The sequence below is a fragment of the Haemorhous mexicanus genome, chromosome 13, assembly GCF_027477595.1.
Source record: "Haemorhous mexicanus isolate bHaeMex1 chromosome 13, bHaeMex1.pri, whole genome shotgun sequence".
Lineage (NCBI taxonomy): Eukaryota > Metazoa > Chordata > Aves > Passeriformes > Fringillidae > Haemorhous > Haemorhous mexicanus.
Window position 1 is genome coordinate 17,838,071 of NC_082353.1, and position 20,074 is coordinate 17,858,144.

Consider the following 20,074-nt stretch of genomic DNA (forward strand, 5'->3'; position numbering starts at 1 on the left):
TTTTTTCTTAAAGGCAAGGCGCACATTCCTAAGCAGCTGTGTACAAAGCCCCCCCTGAAATCTTGTCTGTGTAAAGTTAGAGTGTGTTCAGGGTGTTTTTTTTTTTCCTCTCTCTCCCAAGGCTGATCGCTAATAATACATCGAAAGCACTTCCCTTTAGGTTGTGGGAAATCTATTCCCTTCACCTTGCTTCCTTTTTTTCCCCCCCTGAAGGCTGTAACTTTACTTTTTTTTTTTCTCTCTCTCTTTTTTTTTTTTTTTTAATCAGTTTGCACAATCGCTTAGATAAACACCAAGAAGGAGACTTCTCTTTAATTACCCAACGCACATCTTTCTGGGGGGCAAACAGCGGTCTGATTTTTTTTTTTATTTGTTTGTTTCACCTGCCAAACTAAAGGAGAGGTAGAAAAAGGAAGATGCAAGCGATTTGGGACCTTGAACAAGGCAAATATGGTTTTGGTATGTTTACTTATAGTTTTTTTTCTTCTTCTTTGACACTTTTTTCGGGCAATGTGTTGTGATTCTTGTGTTTCTCTTTTAAGGAAAACAAAAAATCCAAAAAAGCAAATGTTAGCTAACGTGCGTCTTAAACGATCGTTTCTAAGGTTACGTGGGTTGCTCTAAGGAGGGGAAGAGGGGAGGGGGGCAGACCCAAGTATGTGTAATTGCAGCACCATCAGTTAGCACGTCCTTTAGCTAAATAAAGCAAAGCAGCAAACAAACAAACAAGCGAACAAACCCGAGGAGCGGAGCCGCTTTCCAGGTCCGAGGCAAAGCGCCTCCGAGTCATTTCCCCGGGAGCAGCGCCCGGGCGCTGCCGCCCCTGCCCGGCGCCGGGGCTGCTCGGGCGGAGCGCGGACCGACCTGCTCCGGAGGGTGGGAGGGCAGGACGAGGCTCTTAACTTAAGTGATAGGTATTAAACTGCCCGCGATCGCGTCGCTGTGTGCAGCTGGCAGCGTTTATTTGGGGTGGGGGGGAAGAAAAAAAGAAAAAAATAAAAAAGGTCGGTGGTGAAGGTAGAGCGCCGAGATCCCCTCTCCCCCTCCGGTCGCTTCCCTGGCTAAGCAAGTACAATGGAAAGAAGCTGGAATATACTCACCATCCGAAGGTGTGGTTGGCAGTTCGGCTGAGGCTTTAAGGCAATTATTTATCCTTTTTATTTTTTTAAGTATTATTGCAAAAGACGTAGATCTGACTTTAAGCAGCAGAAGTGTTTTGCTCTGAGAACAGCAAGCGAGGCTCGGATCCTCGCTAAAAAAAAAAAATCACAAAACAGGATCTCTCCCCCCCCCCCCCCCCCCAATCCCTTACCACTATCCCTTAAAAATACCTATTCGGCACAGCTCTCGCAGAAACCCTGATGCAGAAATCTTATAGTCCGGTCTAGGAGTGCCCAAGCCAATTAATTTTAAATCCTTAGGAATTAATCAGATTAAAATGTACAGAAGTTTCATTCTCGTATGCATACGTGAGCCAAAAGTCGTTTCCCTTTAAGAGATCCTTTTCTTTTAAAGTTGAATTTTAGGCAGATAAGAGACTTACACTAGGGGGCAGCCAGATACTGTACTTGCTCCAATCTTAAGCAATTTTTTTTCCTCTCTCACAGCATATGCTCTGATTTAGCACTGTAAATTTTTCAGAGGACCCAACTCTGACAGCCCCTGGTGATTTTCAAAGTACCACAAGCCAGTGGTTAAAAATTGCATTGACTTGGAAGTTCAGAGGCACACAATAGGAGCCACTTTCCCTATTCATGGAACTTCAGTGTGGTGGAAGAGAAAAACACACACATACTACATTGAGGGAGAAGAGGAATTCATTGAATTCTGTTAGACGTAACTGCTTTCCACTGAGTTCAGAGCGAAACTCGGTATTTGTTCGATGCTGTATTCATATTGCGATTTAATCTAGAAAGAATTAGAGGACTGTTAGGCAGCTTTCTGCCAGGAAAGCAGCTTCCCCCTCCTTCCTCCTCTCTTTTTGAAACCTAAAGATTTACACCGGCTCTATACCCAACTCAATTTTAGCAAAATAAATCCTTCCACTCCCTCTCATTAAAATAAATTTACATCTGCAGTAAAATGGCAGGAGGGATGCGTTTGTTTATTTGGAAAACCAACACGGTCTCACTTTTAAACCAGAGCATTTCTATTGTCATTAGCCTTGGAGAAGGACAGTGGAGAATCTCCCCCTTCCTTGCAAAGCGCTCAGGTTTCGAGGATTATTTAGCGAAATTAGCTGCAGTTCATTTTTACATTCATCTCTTCTGTCTCAACCCACTCGCAGGGGTGTTTTCAAATAAATAGCATAGCATCTAATGGTGCTAATAGATAGTTATATCGCTGCATCCCTCGAAGAGCAAATAGTTAATCTGGGGCATTCTTCATTAATGCTTGAGCAATCAGCGTATACGGTGGCTTTTGAGCGTATATCAATGGTTTTTCATTTTTACGATCATACGTTCAAACTATTAATATTGCGTGTCCTGTTAAAACCGCTTTCTCTTCTGATTTCTGCATTTGTTAGGACGGCGTTTATGTTTTTTCATATGGTGAATTAATCCTGTTTACTTTGTCAGATTCGAGACAGGAAAGGTTGGTGTTGGGTTGTGGTCTGGGTTTTGGCTTTTATTTTTTTCCTCAGGAAATCCAACATCAGCAACAATCTGTGGCTATTCTGCATTTTGAACCCCCACCTTCTCCTACCCTCCCCGAAAGGTCACCTCCTCAGCTCTGGCTTGTTTGGAAATCATAAGGCAGTTCCCCACATTTTGACCAGGAAAGATTCCTTCCCCACTTTCTGTCTTCCCAGTCCCTCCTGGCCACTGTTTCGGGTAAAGGTTATTTTTTGCTCCGTGAGGATCAATGGGAACGCTGCAGCCTTGTCTTTGAAATTGAGTCGCAAAAACCTCTTTGCCCGTGGGGTTCTGAACACACCAGGTTTCCCGGCAGGACACTCTCAAGTCGAGGTGCTTTTTACAACTTTCCAACCATCCCCGCACCTGCGGCTTTAGCCACACGTATTATTTCTGCGGCAGAAGTGTGTGGGCATGTGGCAACATGAAAAAGTGTGTGTGAGGAGGTGAGGGGCAATTAATTCCTTACAGATTTGTGCCCAGGTCTGTGTCCCCGCGGCCGTGCTTGGTGACCGGCTGGGATGTGAGCGCTCACAGACGCGTGTGTTCGCAGAGGAGGAATGGTCCGGCAGGGCATTTATCTGTCTATGTTAACATGTTTTCTATTTTATCTCTCCGTCCCTTCGCTTGTTGGAGTGTCTTTTGGCCATTTTCACCGGGAGACGGACTCGAGTCCCCGCTCCGCTGGCCGGTAGCTCCATTCAGCGGGAAATAAACACGTCCCCGTGCTTAGCTCTGTTACCTGCTCGTGGTACAGAACGGAGGTCGCGTTACAGTGTCGGGGTACGGGCGGTCACGAAAGCCCCGAACCCGCAAAACCCCGAAATAAAGTTAAAGGGGTTGAGGCGAGCCATGCCGTGGCGATGCCGTGCGAAAGGCACGGCTGTCACGCTCTGCGGAGCGCCGTGCCGGGCTTCGGAGCTGTCTGCAGCGGAGCCGCGGTCCCCTCGCTTCGGGGCGAGCGGGAACCAGGAGCGCTCGGGCGGAGCGGCGGAGCCCCCGCGCCCCGCCGGGGCCGGGCTGTGCGAGCGGCCGCTCCCGGAGCGCCGGGCGCGGGCGCGCTCCGCTCGGCGCGGCTCAGCGCAGCACGGCCGGGCTCGGCGCGGCTCCGCGGGCGGCCGGAGCTCGGCTCGGGCGGGCGGCGGGACACGGGGCGGCCGCGGCGAGCGCAGGTGCCCGGAGCGGGGCCGGGGGGGCTCTGCCGTGAGACCCCCGGCGGGCGGCAGCCCGCACTGCGCTCCCCGAGCGCTTTCGGACAACCCGCGGCCGTCCCTTCCCCGCAGCGGCGGCGGCGGCGGCAGCGCCGGGGCTCGGCTTTACTTTATTCCGTGGAGTTTTACCTCGGTTTAGCGCCTGCTTTCCGCTTTGCACCCGGCCGCCCCCTCCGACCCCCGAGGCCGTGCCCCGGCGGGCAGCCCCAGGTGAGGCGGCGGCGGCGCCGCGCTCCGCACGCCGGGCTCGCCCTAACCCCTGGCCCCGGCGGGGCGTGAGGGCGCGGGGCGGCGGGCGCGGGGCGGCGGGCGGCGCTAGGACCGCGCGGGCGGCGGCGGCGGCCATGGCGGGCCGCGCAAGGGCGGCGCGGCCCAATGAGGGCCGGGGGGCGGGGCGCGCGCTCCTGGCCACTCAGGCGCCGGCCCGGTTGCCTTATAAGGCGCGCGGTCGCCATGGCGACGCGCGCTGAGTTGCAGCAGCCGTGTCAAAGTTCACTCTCCCGCCAGCGGGGCGAGCGGCCGGCGGGGAGCGCGCTCGCCGCTCCTCGGCCCACACGCCGCCCGCACCGCCCGCCCGCCCCGCCCCGCGCCGCCCCTCCCCGCCGCCGCCAGGGGAGGGGAGCGGGGGGGAGCCCCTGCTTCTTTTTATTTTGGGGCGGGGGGGGGGGGGAGCGCTGGCGCGCTCTCCCCGTGGTGATTTTTTTCCCCTCCTCCCTCCCTCCCTCCCCGGCTGAGGAGCGATGCTGCGCGCTGGGTTATGATCCTTCCCTCTCTCTCTCTCTCTCTCCCTCTCTCTCTCTCTCCCTCTCCCTCCTCCTCCTCCTCCTCCTCCTCTCCTCCTCCTCCTCCTCCTCCTCCTCCCGCTCCCCTCTTTTATCATCCTGGCTGGCTGGGCGCTGCTGCGCTGGCGAGTTGACTCCTTCCCTCCCCCCCGCCCCGCGGCCCCCCTCCCCCTGCCCGCGCCGTGAGCACCGGCGGCGCGGAGGCGAGAGCCCACTTGCGAGGCGGCAGAAGCAGCATAAGGCAGCGCGGCGGCGGCGGCAGCGGCGGCGGGAGCGGCGGCGGCGGGAGCGGCGGCAGCGGCACCCGAGCGGCGGCGGGAGCGGGAGCGGCGGCGGGGACGCGGCGCGGCGGGAGCGGCGAACCGGCGGAACGGGGCAGAGCGGAGCAGAGCGGCGGCGCCGGAGAGGAGGAGGAGGAGGAGGAACAAATAAACAATCATAATAATAATTCATAATAATCGTAATCGTAACGATAATCAGAATTTTTTTATAAAACAAAAAAAAAAAAAAGAGAGCGGGGAGGAGGAGGAGGAAAAAAAAAAGCCAACAGCCCCCCCACACCCCCGAGCCCAAAAGAGGGAGCGAGAGAGAGCAAGAGCGCAGCGGCCGGGCGGAGCGGCGGAGAGGAAGAATTAAAGCGAGCGAAGGAGGGAGGAGAGACAGAGCAGAGAGAGAGGAGGAAAGAGGAGGAGGAGGAAAAAAAAAAGCCCACAAAAACAAAGCGATCGCAGTTGATGTTGCTGCTGCAAGCTGGACTTCCAAAAACTACGGCGAGACCGACCGCTCTCCGCGCCGAGAAGAGTCTCCTCCGCTGTGCGTGTTTTTTTCCGCTGTGTGTGTAATCTTTAACCTTTTATTCATTCTTATTTTGATGGCTTTCCTGAATGGCTGACTGCGAGCTTCCCTGGACCTGGCCCCCAGACACCCGCCTCTCCTCCTTCAACTACTCTGCTGCAGATCAGCTCTAAGAGAGAGAGAGGGAGATCTTTGAAGAGATTTTTTTTTTTTTTTTCTCCTCTCTCTCTCTCTCTCTCTCCCCCTCTCTCCCCCACCCCCACCACCCCTTTACTTTGCTCTCCTGGAGCCCAGACAATCGACTCGCACCTCGCCCCCCCGCACACACACCTCCATCGCCCCGTGCTTCTGCACCTTCGCCGGTACCGGGAGATCCCCCCCACCCCGACCCTCCTGAAAAAAAAAAAAAAAAAAAAAAAGGCAAAACAACAAAAGAGAGAGAGGGAAAGAGAGAGAGAGAGAGAGAGGGGAGGACAAAAAAATAAAAAGACTGCTGCAAAGCTGATCTGAAAAGCAAAGCAAACAAACTTTGAAAATAAAGGGGGAACAGGAAGTTTGGCAACGGTGTCCAATAGATATGGCAATGGTAGTCGGTGCGTGGCGAGACCCCCAGGACGATGTGCCCGGAGCTCAGGGAACGCAGCCTTCGCAAGCCCCGCCGGTGCAGGGACCCCCGGCCGGGGCCCCGCACACCCCACAGACCCCGGGGCCCGGGGGCCCTCCCAGTACGCCAGCCCAGACCAACCCGCCGAGCCAGCAGAACCAAGGAGACAAGCAGCAGCAGCAGCAGCACATTGAATGTGTGGTTTGTGGGGACAAGTCTAGTGGCAAACATTATGGCCAGTTTACCTGCGAGGGTTGCAAGAGTTTCTTCAAGCGGAGTGTAAGGAGGAATCTCAGCTACACTTGTCGTGCCAACAGGAACTGTCCCATTGACCAGCACCACCGCAATCAGTGTCAGTACTGCCGCCTCAAAAAATGCCTCAAAGTTGGCATGAGACGGGAAGGTATTGGGATTTCATTTGTTTTGCAATTTTTTTTTCACTCGCTGCGTTTTGGGGTTTGTTTGGTTTTCCTTTTTTTATTTTTTTTAAATAATATATATAATTGCTCTTAGCATTTTTAACTTTCCTCTCCAAACCCCAAACCCAACCAGAACCTTTCCTCCCCCCCACCCACCCCCCTCGAATAAACCAGCCAGAAACTTTCTCGTAATGAAAGAAAGCGGTGTTGGGGAGGGTGGGCAGGGAGGCAGGGGCTCTCGCATGCTTTCTCCTGCACTCGTAATTGATTTGTGTTTGTTTTGATTTTGCTGATGGAGGTTTATTGAAAGTGGATTTTTAGTTTCACGCTGCTTAGGAGCGAGATGATGATTCTGACGTGTGGTTACTTTTCCTTCGTGTTTCCTCCTGCATGCTCAGCCTTAGCCCCCGTCCCCCGAGCAGCCCTGTGTGTGTGTGTGTGTGTCTGTGCGTGTGTGTACACACACACACGGAGCCTCCCGAGATGCACACACACGCATACACATACACACACATATATATATATCCTCCAGCACCCTGCCTTAGATTGCAATTTTACACAGGCGGTTCAAATTACTATTACAATGGGACTCACCCCACCGAGGCTCTACAGCACTCCACTGTGGATTCCCAGCCGGATTTTTCCTCCTTTAAAAATATATATATATATGCACACATACACATCTCCACGCGTGTGTGTGTGTGTATGTGTATACACACTGCCGTGTGCCTGCCTTTCCTGGTTGTTATTACCTCACTTTTCTCTTCTTCCTCTTATTTTCTTGTTCCTCCGGGAGAGGCAGGAGGGGGTAGAAGGGATGGGGTGGGGGGTGTAAGGAGCAGTCCAGAAGTAAGTGTGGGGTGCTCGGATCTCTGCAAGTGGAGTCTTTGTGATATAAAATTAGACGGGAAATGTGAGCCTGCAGTTTTCCAGTGCGTGCTCTGTGTCTGGACGCTGCTATGTAGGTTAAGGGTGAGGGGGCTTGGGACTCGCCGGGCTCCTCTCTTTGTGTTTCTGCAAGAGTAACTAACCTTGGAATACAGGCGATAACAAATATAAATCAAGCACATTTTTAGGCGTTCTCCCTTCTTGTCGTCTCTCTGCCTCTGAGCCCTTTTTCTCTCTCCTTTTTCTCTCGCTGTCACCGTGTAAATTTATTAACAAAATGAAAGGCCCACTTTCCATGGGCAGCGGGGGAAGGTGCCTTTGGATAATGCCCTCAGCCTCACCAGGGGACCTGCCGGGGATGTCGTGGGGTGATTTCGCCTCCTTTGGTATTTTTTACGAGAGGGGGGGATGTATAATACCAGCAGCAACAATGTATTCAGTGGGCGAGAAACGCGTGTGGGACCAGAGCCGGGGATTTCGAACTGAAGTGTTTCTTCCTTCTCCCCTCCTCCCTCCCCATCCCGCTCCCCCAGCCTCAAATCAATGAGCTGGTTTAGGTGTAACGGAGAAAAAACACACAAAGACGTATCCTGCATCTCTTGAAGGAGGGGGTGGCGGTGGAGGGGAGGGGGGGATAACCGGACTGTGGTGTATTTTGGGAAGTGAGGAGCTGGGCTCCCACAGCAGCCCTGGCCGAGCCCACAGCGTCCCTCAGCTTTTGTTGTTGCTTGACTTGACCCGAGAACTGCGGAGCCTTAGAGCGGGGCCGGGGCTGAACTCTGGCTGGGAAAACGCACGTTCCCCCCGAAGCTGGCCGGGTGCGGGGTCACACAGGCACGCACAAGCACACAAAGCAGGCTGTATTTGAACCGATGGTCGCAATTCAGATATTAATAGCTGTAGTTTCTTCTTTATTTACTGCAGCGGTCCAGAGGGGCAGAATGCCACCCACACAGCCAACTCATGGTCAGTTCGCCTTGACAAATGGGGACCCTCTCAACTGCCATTCCTACCTATCCGGATATATCTCCCTTCTTCTGAGAGCAGAGCCCTACCCCACCTCCCGCTTTGGCAGTCAGTGCATGCAACCCAACAACATCATGGGCATCGAGAACATTTGTGAACTGGCAGCTAGGATGCTCTTCAGCGCGGTGGAGTGGGCCAGGAATATCCCCTTCTTCCCAGACCTCCAGATCACAGACCAGGTGGCCCTCCTGAGGCTGACCTGGAGCGAGTTATTTGTCCTCAACGCTGCCCAGTGCTCCATGCCCCTCCACGTAGCTCCGCTCCTGGCAGCTGCTGGCCTCCACGCTTCGCCAATGTCTGCTGACCGAGTGGTCGCCTTTATGGACCACATACGAATCTTCCAAGAGCAAGTAGAAAAACTGAAAGCATTGCATGTCGACTCTGCAGAATATAGCTGTTTAAAGGCCATAGTCCTCTTCACCTCAGGTAGGCGGCATTTCTTTGCTCCTTTTTTTTTTTTTTTTTTCTTTTTTCTCTCCTTCCCCGGGCCCCCCTTGAGAAGTGTTTGCTCTTGCAAAGTGTTATTGCCTGCACCCCATGCCCGCTCCCTGCCCCCCGAGAACCAGCGTGGTCTCTTTTCCTTTTAGGAAGCGGTGCCCTGTGCTCTCCCCTGCAGGGCCTCGGATCCGAGCATCCCATCTTCTAGGGAGCGCAAATCAGAAAAAAATAATAAACTAGAAATAAAATACACACACCCCATTTATTTATTTTTTTTAAAGAAAAAAGCAGACAGCAAAAATACACCCCAACCCTAGCTGAATAATGCTGGGGACTGGGAGAGAAGGGGCCCGGGAAGAGGCACCCATTTGCCACGAGAGACTGCGCTCTTCCCATTGAAAATAATATTTTATTTAACAGTATAGCTCTGGGTTGTTGCATTTAATGACACGCATCCGAACAGCAGCAAAATCTGTTTGATGTTGTTAAATACAAGTCGTCCTATCAGTGAAACCACTTTAAAAAGAGGATCATTTTATGGGCAGCCAGGAAGGGAAAAAAGCCCTGCAGGATTAAAAATTGAATTAAAAAAAAAAAAAAAACTTAAACACGCAAATCTGAGTTTAAAATATGTTCCCTGCCATCCCATAAAATAAAATAAATCAACTTTGCAAAGAGCTGTCTCTGATTTAAACAGAATGTGGCAGTGAGCAGTTCTGTGTCATTTAAGCTAAGGGGAAAAGTTTGCATTTGTACCCAGCAGGAACTGCATAGTCCAAAGCGAGTAGCGGGTGCGAAAAGATCATTACCATAAGTAGACAGGGATAGTATGGAAAAGTAAGAGGAGGCTGAAGCTGCCGCTCCGCAGTGTAATTCCGGGGTGGCACAAGCATGACTCTCCCGAGGAAAAGACCTCGAGGTGTTTCTTAGATAATCAAAGAGGGGAGGGGGGGGAAATATGTGTCAACTTTTGCTGCCTAGAAATAGTGCATGAGTTATAAAGCAATAATTGAGTGCGTTGTGAAATCTAATTAGCTTGCACTAGAGTTTAACCTGGGTGAGTAATAATCCTGATATTAACTCTGGAGGCTAAATTTTTTTTTTTTTTTCTTCTGAGGGGAAAAAAAAAAATCTGCTGGCTAATTTGTGCAATACGTTATCTCAGATCACTAACTTTGAGGCTGCACCGGCAACCCAGTGTGCTGGAGCCCTGGAAGTTTGGGGATTAAATTTAAAAATACATATATTTCGCCTGTAACTCATTCGGACGCTTGGGAAAGTGGCCACGCGATAAACATATGAATGGAAGCAGGACCTGCAAAATAATTACTCATCAGAGTTTTTTAAAGCCTGATATCAGGAAACAGGAAAAAAATGTAGTTTATGTGGGAAAAGAAGGGCTCACAATCCGTTCCTTGTTGTGTTAAAGGGGGTCTGGGGAACGAAGTCATTTTCTGGACTTTGTCCAGGTTCTGGGTCGTGACCTAAACTTCCTTTTATATATTATTGCTTTACACATAAAAAACTTCTCCTTTTTTTTCCTCCCCCCCCAATTACTGGTGCTAAATCCTGAGGTGATCAATGAACAGGGCGCATCTAGCCACAGGGAGACAGGGATCCCGAGTGGGAAGGGGTGTCCGTGGGGTGCTTATTTTATTTTTCTATCGTTTTTCTAGGATGCATTTTCCTCTCCCTCGCTCAGCCGCTCAGCGAGGATCCCACACACGCTCACATCCCTCCCCAGCCCCTGCCCAGCTCACACCCACACCAAGGAGTTTATTTCCAATCCTGCCTTTTCTCCCAAATCACTTTTTTTTTTTTTTTTACTTTTTTTTTTTTTTTTAGCCTTCTGAGAAAACAATCGTCCGATCCTGTCGTAACTGTTTAATTTATGACTATTTTCAAAATGGGAGGCCTGGCGTGTAAATTGCCTCCCAACTAGATAAACGTTTCTTGTTATCTGATTCTGGGGAAGACAGCCACATGCAAAAAAATATAGGGTGATGCTTGCAGCTTCTGCAGCACCCCAATAACCCTCCCTGATGTAAAGCAGACACACATAGATGCATATAATGTTTGCTGCAGCCTCTTTTAAGAGGGAGGGGGGAAAAATCTGGGTTCTAATGACTCGCAGAATATGCATGTGTTAGCCCTGTGCCTAGGAAAGCCACAGGGAGGTCAGGTCACAACCTGTGCTCTTTCAGCACAGACGTCTCTGATTTAAAGGGAACTTATTGTATTTTAGCGTATCAGGGAAAAAAAAAAAAAAGAAAAAAAAAAAAGAAAAAAAAAATGTCCAGACCCTATCAGGGAGTTTTCTTCTTGTAAGGGCCTTTAGGTTTAAAAAGAAGAAGAAGAGGAAAAAAAAAAAAAAAAAAGAGGGGGGAGTGGAGGGGGGGGAAGAAAGAAAGAGAAAAGAAAAGAGGGGGGAAAAGAAACAGCTCAAATGAACAGAGAGATCACAGTTTGCATGGCTGCCTCTGAATAGGCTAAACTGACAAGATCAGTTTTAAAGGGCCACTTAAATCAGTTTCAAAGACTGAAGAAAAACGCGTTGTCTTCTTTGGGGGAGAATCTGTTGCTGGATCCGGGGCGCCATTATCTTTGGCTGGGCCAGTTTTTTATTATTATTATGATTTCTATCACTGTGAGTAGTAGTCCTTCTCATCACAGGGTTAGGCTCCCCCCAATTATTTTCCAAGAAGGGGGGGTGTGGAGAAATAGTGGCTCCCTTTCCCCCTTTTTGACTCAAGCCTTCCCCACCCCCCCAGCCTTTCCCCCAAAAACCACAGAGATATGAAATTAGGCTTGGCCAGCACCTCCTTGCCACCCCTCAGGTCTGTCGTGCCATTAGAAATCTCGACCCTGGGAGCTGTGCTCAGTCCTAAAGGAGACCCTCTAGAAGAGAGAGAAATGCAGACACACACATTTGCCCAGGGAGATTGTCCCTTTTGGAAAAACCCACTTAAACTCTGGGGGGCGAGGTGATGGCGCACGATCGACTCTTAAACCTAGACATTTAAAAAAAAAAAATCAAATTAAAAATTAAAAAAAAAACACAAACCACCAAAACCTTTTTAATCTGATGATTGCTTTCTTTTTTTTTTTTTTCCTTTTCTTTCTTTTTTTTTTTTTTTTTTTTAATACACTTTCTTCTAGATGCCTGTGGTCTCTCTGATGTAGCCCATGTTGAAAGTTTACAGGAGAAGTCACAGTGTGCTTTGGAAGAGTATGTTAGGAGCCAGTATCCCAACCAGCCAACACGATTCGGGAAGCTATTACTACGTCTCCCCTCCCTTCGCACTGTCTCCTCTTCTGTCATAGAGCAATTGTTTTTCGTCCGTTTGGTAGGTAAAACCCCCATAGAAACCCTAATCAGGGATATGTTACTGTCTGGCAGCAGTTTTAACTGGCCTTACATGTCCATTCAATAAAACATCCGAGAGAGAGAGAGAGAAAAAAAAAGGAAAAAAAAAAAACAAACACCGAGACAAAAATTTAAAAAAAATAATAAAATTTCAAAATTGAGAAGGGAGATGAGAGTGAAAGGAAAGCAAATGACATTTGGGTTCTGGTTGTTTCTTAAATTTCCTTCTGCTAAGAAAGGATGTAAAAGGATGTTACAAGTTTGCTAAGAGAAGACAGGAAAAAATTAATGGACTGTGAATTAAAAAAAGAGACTGTCAAATGAACTTTTACAGAATGCATTAAAAACTCCCGTGTCGTTCAGAAAAAAACTTGCTACTTATCATTTTTTTTGTAAAAAATAAAAAAGAGGGAAAGAAAAAAAGAAAGAAGAAGAAAAGAAACGATGGTGGGATTTTTCTTTTTTTCTTTTTTCTTCTTTTTTTTTCTTTTTTTTTTGGGGTAAACTTTTTAAAAAATCTCGCTTAAAGTGCATTTAAAGGAAATTTGGAGAAAATTAGCAGAACGGAAGAAAGTAAGTCTTTTTTTTCCAAATTATTAATTGTCCTATGTGTCTATGTACCTATAGCTGTTCTTTTTTGTATTTTTCTGGTTTCAAACCAGTTTATTCTGTGGTTCTATAATAATTTTTGATATAACCTTGGCTTCTTTAAAAAAAAAAAAATAAACTGTGTATCCTTAAAATATATGTTCTGAAAGAATTAAAACTGAGTCCACGAAGGTATCATAGGAAGAAAGGAAAAGAGAAAAAAAAAAAAACCCTCAACAACACAATGATGGAAGCGCACTTAAGGTGGTGACCCAAAATCTAGCTTGAAGCTGAGAGAGCTATAATTATATAGACCCGAATGAACCACACGTGTCATATAACTCCCCCCAAATCTAGGTTTTTTTGATATTTCGGACAGAAAATGAACTGTGGGGATTTATTATAGGTAGAAGGATTTTGTGTCCAAGACACACTACGGTTTTGATTTAAAAGGAAAAAAAAAAAAAAAAACCAAGCAAACAAGCAAAGTGAACTTTTGTAATTTGAATTGGGTTCCACATAGTTCATCATGAATTGTTATTAAACTCCTCTATCTGTTTGTATATTTGCAAGCCCTTTGTATTATAATAATTGTTGATATTTTCCCTTTTTAAAAAATACCATTGAAATCAGCATGACAAAATAACACTGTTGGCACTTATAGATAACGTGATTGATTCAGTATCTTAGAGTTTACAGTTTTGTGTTTAAAAAAACTGAAGGTTTTTTTTTTTTTTAAGTGCAACATTTCTGTATACTGTAAAAGTTATAATAACTGAACTGTTTGGTCGAGTCTTTGTGTGTTATATTCCAAGGAAAATTGAAAGTATTCAGAAATTAAAATATTATTTGATATCTGAAACTTGTTTGGCTGTCATAAATGTCTTTCAGAAACCACATTACTTCTCTATAGTTTGCAGTCATTTAAGTCCATAGGCGATTGATTTGTTTACTTGTCACAGTAAGTTTGTAGCAGATGTATTGTAGTGTATTTACCTGTTTAATTCCGGGATGGGGGTGGAGGACTTAAGTTCGTGGTTTATCTCTGGTTTTAGGAAGTACTATGCTGAAATGGTAAACCATCAACCCCCATTCATCTAATCCTCCTGTTAATTAAAAATGGATTTTCTGGAAAAAAAAAAAAAAGAAAAGGCCCTTATTTTTGTCACACTTAAGTGCCTGCGTAGGAAAGGTATTGTTGTGAAAAAGTATTAGAAATCTGGAGATCAGTATCTATTTTATGATCAGAATGGGGCGAAAAATCTTTTGTAAATGTCTGACATACGCGCACAAGATCATTCAAGCAAGGTAATAGCAGTATTGTAAATATAGGTCAGTTGTTTGCAATGAGTTTTCTTTAAGTATGTGTGATTTTTTATAATACTCCGTAGTTGCCATCTATCGTTGTCATTGAGAGGTCTTCAAATGGAGTGGCTTTAGCTTCTAGCACTGAGGAGTCGGTTTTTAATGTATATATACTCTCAAGTGGATTTCTTTTTTTTTATTATTATTATTTTATTTTTTATTTTTTAACCTTAGACTGTGAAAGCATGACCACAGGTCATCTCTCTCTTTTCCATATGGGCTATATGTCTGTGTGTATGCTGGCACTCAGACACGCGTGGGCGTCCCTGGATGTCCCCTGTGTGTGGAGGCACAGGGCCCTCTCCTGCAGCCCTGGCACAGGCGCAGCTCCCACCGGCGCTGGGACCTGCCTGGGCGGGTGGCATAGCACCGGACACACCACTGGGCAATTGAGTGCTATCCCGAGCAGGCAAAAAAAAACCCAAAACCCACAAAATAACCCAACCCAAACCTGAAGGAAGGCAAGATGATGTGGTTTTTGCAAGGGATTGATACATTATTTCGTGTGTGTGCGTGTCATTTTTTTTTTTCCTCTCTTTTCTTTCTCTCTCCCCCCGCCCGCCATCCCCTTGGTCTATAGCAGATGCTTTGTATGTGAAAGCTTGCAATTTTGTTCTTGTCTGAGGCTTCCCCCTCTCCCTTTTTACCACACGTAACTACACCATGTTGTGGTTTCACAAAAAGAGAGAGAGGGAGGGAGAGAGATCATTCTGTAAAGTCGATTAAACCCTGATCTTTAGTGTGTTCCAGTTAGACACATCTGTACTGGGGGCTGAGGGGCGTATGACTGTGAATTTGAGCAGAGTTTTACATCTGAATCATGGCTCCTTTTCTATAAATATATAAATATATATAAATATATAAATATACTATTATTGCAGGGGAATTGCTGACCTCTAGATTTAGCTTTTTCTATTGCAAGTGCTATCCATGTGAGTGTGTGTGTGTGAAGTTTTTATGCTTACTAAGAACACAGGATCTTGACTTGTTTGTTTTGTGTTAGTTTATTGTAAACAACCATTTGTTGTAAATTGTTATTGGCATTAAATTATAATTTATGATTTTCAAATCCAAAACATTCTCTGCTTTTTATGTTTTAAAGCCTGTAAGCTATCTCTGTATTTATAAGTTTCTTGCAGCGAGCTTTGGTTCACAGAGAATAATAGTAAACAGAAAATGCACCAGGGTTAAATAAAAACACACACACACACACACACACACGCACACACACACACAAGCCCCGTGTATATATGTTTGGAATGCTCAGAGGAGGATTTGTTTAGGGACTTCAGTTAGTTTTAAGTTTATAGCATTTAAAGAAAGTTTTTCTTTTCATGCTGAGTTAGAACAAAAGATCTATCCAAAGATTGAATTGGACAAAAGAGGAGGGTTGGGATGGAGAAGCTTGTTCTATGTTGAATTGAGGAGATCCTTTTTTTTTTTTTTTTTTAAGAAATGGGAAAAAAAAAAAAAAAAGCTGTTAAACATGGCGACTCTTTCCCTCTAAGTGTCTAATTTATTTTTTTTCCTTGCGGTTCCCCCACTTCCCAACCCTCCCTTTTATTATATTTTCTGCTTTAATCTGATCTTAGCTCGCTGTATTCCTTTCCCCCCCAACCCCTGCCACCGGGACTGGCGGGGAAAGACCCAAAGGCGACCCGGAACGACAGCGAGAGCTGCGGAGCCGCCCGCGGTGCAACCCACAGCTCGGGAAAGGTCTTCTTCACCCCCCCTTCCCCTTCCTCCTCCTCCTCTCCTCTGCTCTCCCCTCCCCGCCGCCGCTCTCCCAAACCTCCCCCGGCCCCGCCGGGGGGGCGGCGGCCCCGCGGGGCGCGGAGGGGGCGCGGGAGGAGGCGGCTCCCCAAGTTCAGACAAAAGCGGGGGCTGGGGCCGGAGGAGGCGCCGGGCGGGCGGTGCCAGCCCGCGCGTGTGAGCGTGTCCGTGTGTCCGTGTGCGTGAACGCGTGTGCAACCGCGCGTGCGAGCGCGTCCGCGCGCCTATCTCCTTGCGCGGGCGCGGGGCCGTGCGCGGGGCTCTGCCGCGGGGCCGCGCCGCCGGCGGCCGGGCCGGCCCGGTGGGAGGTGGTTTGTTTTTTTTTTTTGGGGTGGGTTTTTTTTTTTTTCCCCGGAGGTGTTTTTTTTTTTTTTTTTTTTGAGATTTGGAGGAGGAGCGGGGGGCTGCGCGGCCGCGGGGGCGACGCGTGGGAAAGTCCGCGGCGGCGGGTCCGTGAGCTCAGCCAACATGGCGGCCCCGGCCGGGCCGCTCGCCCCGCGCAGCCGGGGGGGCCCCGCGGCCCCGCTCCGCGCCCGGTGCAGCGCCCGCGGCCCGCCCGACAGCGGCCGGGCTCGGCCGGGGCCGGGGCCGGGGCCGCGGCCGCGGGCGGCGCTTCCCCCGGAGCCCGTATCCCATCCGCATGTCAATGACCTGTGGAAGCATCTCCCCCGTGCGAGCGCGGCGCGGTGCAGCGGGGTCACACCGACCCCGGGTGGGATAGCGGGGTCTGCGCCCGCAGGGAGAGCGGCATCCTCGGGATGGGCCAGAAAAGGGAAGGGGGGAGAGGGAAAAAATAATAAAAAAGAAAAGAAAAGGGGGAGAGAGAAAGAGGGATAGCGAGGAAGAGGCAAGGATGTTTCGAGGCTCTCCGTAACCGCCACTGATAACGAGCGGGATGTGGGAATGGAGATGGGTTTTATTTTTATTTCCTTCTCTCTCTCTCTCTTCTTTTTTTTTTTTTTTTTTTTTTTTTTTTTTTAATTAAAACTTTAGTGGGTCCTGGGGATCGCGCTCGCTTCGCTTTGCTTTGTAGAATGGAAAGAGATACACGGAGAAATGCAGGCCTTGTCAGGATTTATTGAAGTTGGGTTTAAAAAACGTGCTTCAGATGATTTTTCCCATTTTCTCAGATTTCAAAGGCTCCCCGCAGTGCGGCTGCCTAATTAATGGTGAAATTCAACTAAATCTAATTATGCAGTAATTTTAAAGCAGTTAGTCCTGGGCGCTGCTTTGTAATAGGAACCCAGTTTTTAAAGTTTGCTTAATGTGTTGGTTTAGGGAGCTGGGGAGGAGAAGGGTGTAAGGGACAGAGCTGTGGGGTTGTTTTTTTTCATTTCCCCCTTCTCCCCTTCCCCCCCCCCCCCTTTTGTAAAGCAAAGAAATGCAAAATATAAACCCGAAACAGCCAGCGAAAGGCAAGGAGAGAGGCTGTCTTATCCCCTCGTATGTGATACGGGTATTGAGTGAGAAGCACCAGCGAAAGTGTAAATAACACAGTAGTTAATAGGGACCATAAAGGTATTCCTGGCCTGTGGATTTCCAAGTGCCGAGCTGGTTTAGAGAGGATCTTGAATCCTGCGGTAATAAAGGGGCAACGGAGACACACAGCGTCTCTTCTTGGGAAATAGAAACCAGATTTCTGCTATTGAACATCTATTGTCATTAAGAGGAGAGGCTTGTGCTCGCGAAGTTATAAATCTTATCACCCTTTTGATAACACAGTTGTAATCAGTTAGCATCGCATTCAAACCCAATTGTAAAACTGCCTAATTTAATATGTCATACATGTCATTAAAACTTTATTTTTCCCACTTCTCTTTTTTTCCTCCCCTCTCTCTACCCATCCCCCCCCCACGTAAAATGTCAACAGATCTGGCTGGTAACGTGCAGCAGGGAGAGCCCGAGGTGGCTGCGCTGCTCCGGGGGCGAGCCCGGTGCTATGATGAAGAGGGTTTGCTTTCTTCCCATCTAGGTAATCGGAAGCGTTTCTATCATATTAGAAGTATAGGGGGAAAAAAACCCATAATAATAAAAATAGAGGGGGGTGGGAGGCAAGGGAGAGAGGAAAATGAAATCCTTCTCCTTCCTTCGGAATTGCCATCGCTCAATGAAGTTCTTTGAAAGAAACTTGTCTTATGATTAGCTAAGCAAACACATCTGCTTTCCTAGTTTGGGCTTAGCTAATTATCAAAACAAAGGGGCCGTTTCTTCTTCTACCTTGCTGGAAAGAAGATGTTATTTCAGGAGTCCTGTCCCTCCTCCCCCCCCCGATCCACACACACACGCAGCCCCCGTCCCAGCCCTTCCCAGCGAAGCACCACGCTCCTTTTATTGGGATTACCGATGGGGAAATGAGTTTGCGCACTCCTCTTCCTAATGTTAAGCTTTATCATTACCTTCCTTGGAACAATATTTTTCCAACCAAATGTCCCTGCGGCAGGGCGGAGGGTGGAGGTGGGAAGGGGAAGAGAGGAGGGGGAAGGTGGTTTTGAATTGCGGACCAACTTCGCAGCTATTTGAATCAAGGCTGCACTCGGTTGATTTTAGTTGACAGAGCGTGTGTTGAAGCTGAACTCTATAATTTGCACTTCTGTTCTTTTATTAGACTTGGACAACGAACTAATGAGCTTTCCCCCACCACTGTGTCACTTGTATTTATTTTCTTTCGGAAACTTTTAGATAGAAGAAGTGTTCTCGCAGAAGGGCAGAGGTGGAGGGAAGGTTTCGCGCGGTGGCTATTTATTTATTTATTTTCCTGGAGGTGCAGGGATCAGCTCTGTGCTTGTGCGGATGTGTCTGTGTGTGTGTGTGTGTGTCCCTGTCCCCGGTGAAAGGCGACCCACGCGGTGTTAGAGGAGGAGAAGCTCCGAGCTCCATGTGTTATCCGGGCGATGCTGCCCTTGGAGTGACTCGGGTGGTGGGAAGGTAACGCGGAGGCGAGCCTTGCGAGACGCCCGAAAACAAAATATATACATGTATGTGCGTATAAATCCTTGGTCCTGAGGCAGAGGCTCCGCGGTGCGGGCGCGCTGGGGAGCGGAGGGCAGTGAGCGGCGTGAACCCGAATTTGATCAGATCTCTGCAGGAGCGGCTTAACTTCATAAAAGCGAGAGGTGGCTTTAAACATGTACCTGAGAGACGCTGGAAGAAAGGGGTTTGAAAGCAAATAGAAAGGTTTAAAATATACGTGTATATTTAAGAAAGGGAGAAACAGCCCAAAGGAAGGGTTTCCATACACAAAAAAAAGAGGGTGAAATGTTTGTCACTACATGACCACCAACGCACGAAGCCGTATCCATCGCTCGCAGCCTGCTCCATCCGTGCGAGTCGTGAGATATTTTGAATTTTGATTCCAGCGTGTTTTCTTTGAACTGGGCCTTTCGGTTTATTAAGGCAGGAAGAGGAACTCAGCAATCCTCTTTGAAACACGCTTGGTTTAACTATTTTACACAAGTTTGCCCAGGTCCCTGGAGATTCTCCAGTTGAAGAAGATTGAAATTAGAGTTAAAAGCTGGCGAGGGGGGGGGTGTGTGCTGGGAGGGGGTGTAAGAGGGGTAAGGGGGTGGAGGGCGAGTGTGGAAGAGGGTGATGAATCTATTGTAAATGCTCTCCTGTATTCTTGTGTGCTGGGGAATGGAACAGAAATCTGCGTCGCCTTGTTTGATCCATACGCGCGCATCTGCGTGTGCGAGTGCGTGGCTCGTACTCTACATGGAGACATGCACACACATCTCTAGGCCACGATTAATATTCCCAGAAATGCAGGAGAAAAAAGCTGGTATTTAGCGTCCATACGGAGAAGCGCACGCTGCCTGCTTCCCAGCAGCTTCACTCCCAAACTTTGCCTTTTCTTTTGTTTTCTTTTTTTATTCTTTTTTTTTCTCCCTCCTTCTTGTAAATTGCTGTTAACGTCTGTCTTTATGTTCTGTCTATAACTAGGATGTAATCAGGCGCCCCATGTCTCTCTCTGAAAGCATTTAATAAATGTCTATTAAAGCGCTACAAATGTAAGATAAATTTAGTGGCGCTGCTGTCTCCCTGTATCCAAACGGTAATGATGGATTTATCAACAGGGATTCGCCTTCAGCGCGGTGAGAGAGATTTACTCAACAAATAAGTCGGAAAAGCACCCACCCAAATACAATCATTTATACGGAAACTGGTTTCTTTACAGCACTACAG

At 48.2% G+C, this 20,074-nt stretch overlaps 2 protein-coding genes and 1 long non-coding RNA gene across 15 annotated transcripts in view; 1 reads left to right on the top strand and 2 right to left on the bottom strand.

The window, feature by feature from the left end:
• Positions 1–1,284, bottom strand: part of LOC132333466 (uncharacterized) — a 43,925-nt gene extending 42,641 nt beyond the window's left edge. For all 11 annotated transcript variants that reach the window (XR_009488172.1, XR_009488169.1, XR_009488170.1 and 8 more), the window contains exon 1: positions 1,101–1,284. The gene's annotated coding sequence lies outside the window, so the exon portion shown is untranslated. The remainder of the gene's footprint in view (positions 1–1,100) is intronic.
• On the top strand, positions 309–13,616 carry NR2F2 (nuclear receptor subfamily 2 group F member 2). 3 transcript variants are annotated; one of them, XM_059858603.1, is made up of 3 exons: positions 309–459; positions 8,260–8,787; positions 11,959–13,616. In XM_059858603.1, exons 1-3 carry the CDS (start codon positions 417–419, stop codon positions 12,231–12,233), a joined length of 846 nt encoding a protein of 281 aa, XP_059714586.1. In that variant the 5' UTR covers positions 309–416; the 3' UTR covers positions 12,234–13,616. The 3 variants fall into 3 exon arrangements, with proteins under 3 accessions (XP_059714586.1, XP_059714584.1, XP_059714585.1); XM_059858601.1 differs by lacking the exon at positions 309–459 and adding an exon at positions 4,929–6,431; XM_059858602.1 differs by lacking the exon at positions 309–459 and adding an exon at positions 4,929–5,442.
• On the bottom strand, positions 2,084–7,155 carry LOC132333468 (uncharacterized). Its single transcript, XR_009488175.1, has 2 exons — positions 7,042–7,155; positions 2,084–3,378 (listed from the first exon to the last, which is right to left on the bottom strand). It is a non-coding gene; the product is annotated as an uncharacterized LOC132333468 (long non-coding RNA).
• Positions 13,617–20,074: the final 6,458 nt, after the last annotated feature.

What these genes read in the sequence shown, in the direction of transcription:
- NR2F2 (XM_059858601.1), top strand. Translation starts at nt 6,002, where the DNA reads ATGGCAATGGTAGTCGGTGCGTGGCGAGACCCCCAGGACGATGTGCCC. An exon ending in AGTTGGCATGAGACGGGAAG is followed by an intron (nt 6,432 to 8,259) that starts GTATTGGGATTT and finishes TATTTACTGCAG; the next exon opens with CGGTCCAGAGGGGCAGAATG. An exon ending in CATAGTCCTCTTCACCTCAG is followed by an intron (nt 8,788 to 11,958) that starts GTAGGCGGCATT and finishes ACTTTCTTCTAG; the next exon opens with ATGCCTGTGGTCTCTCTGAT.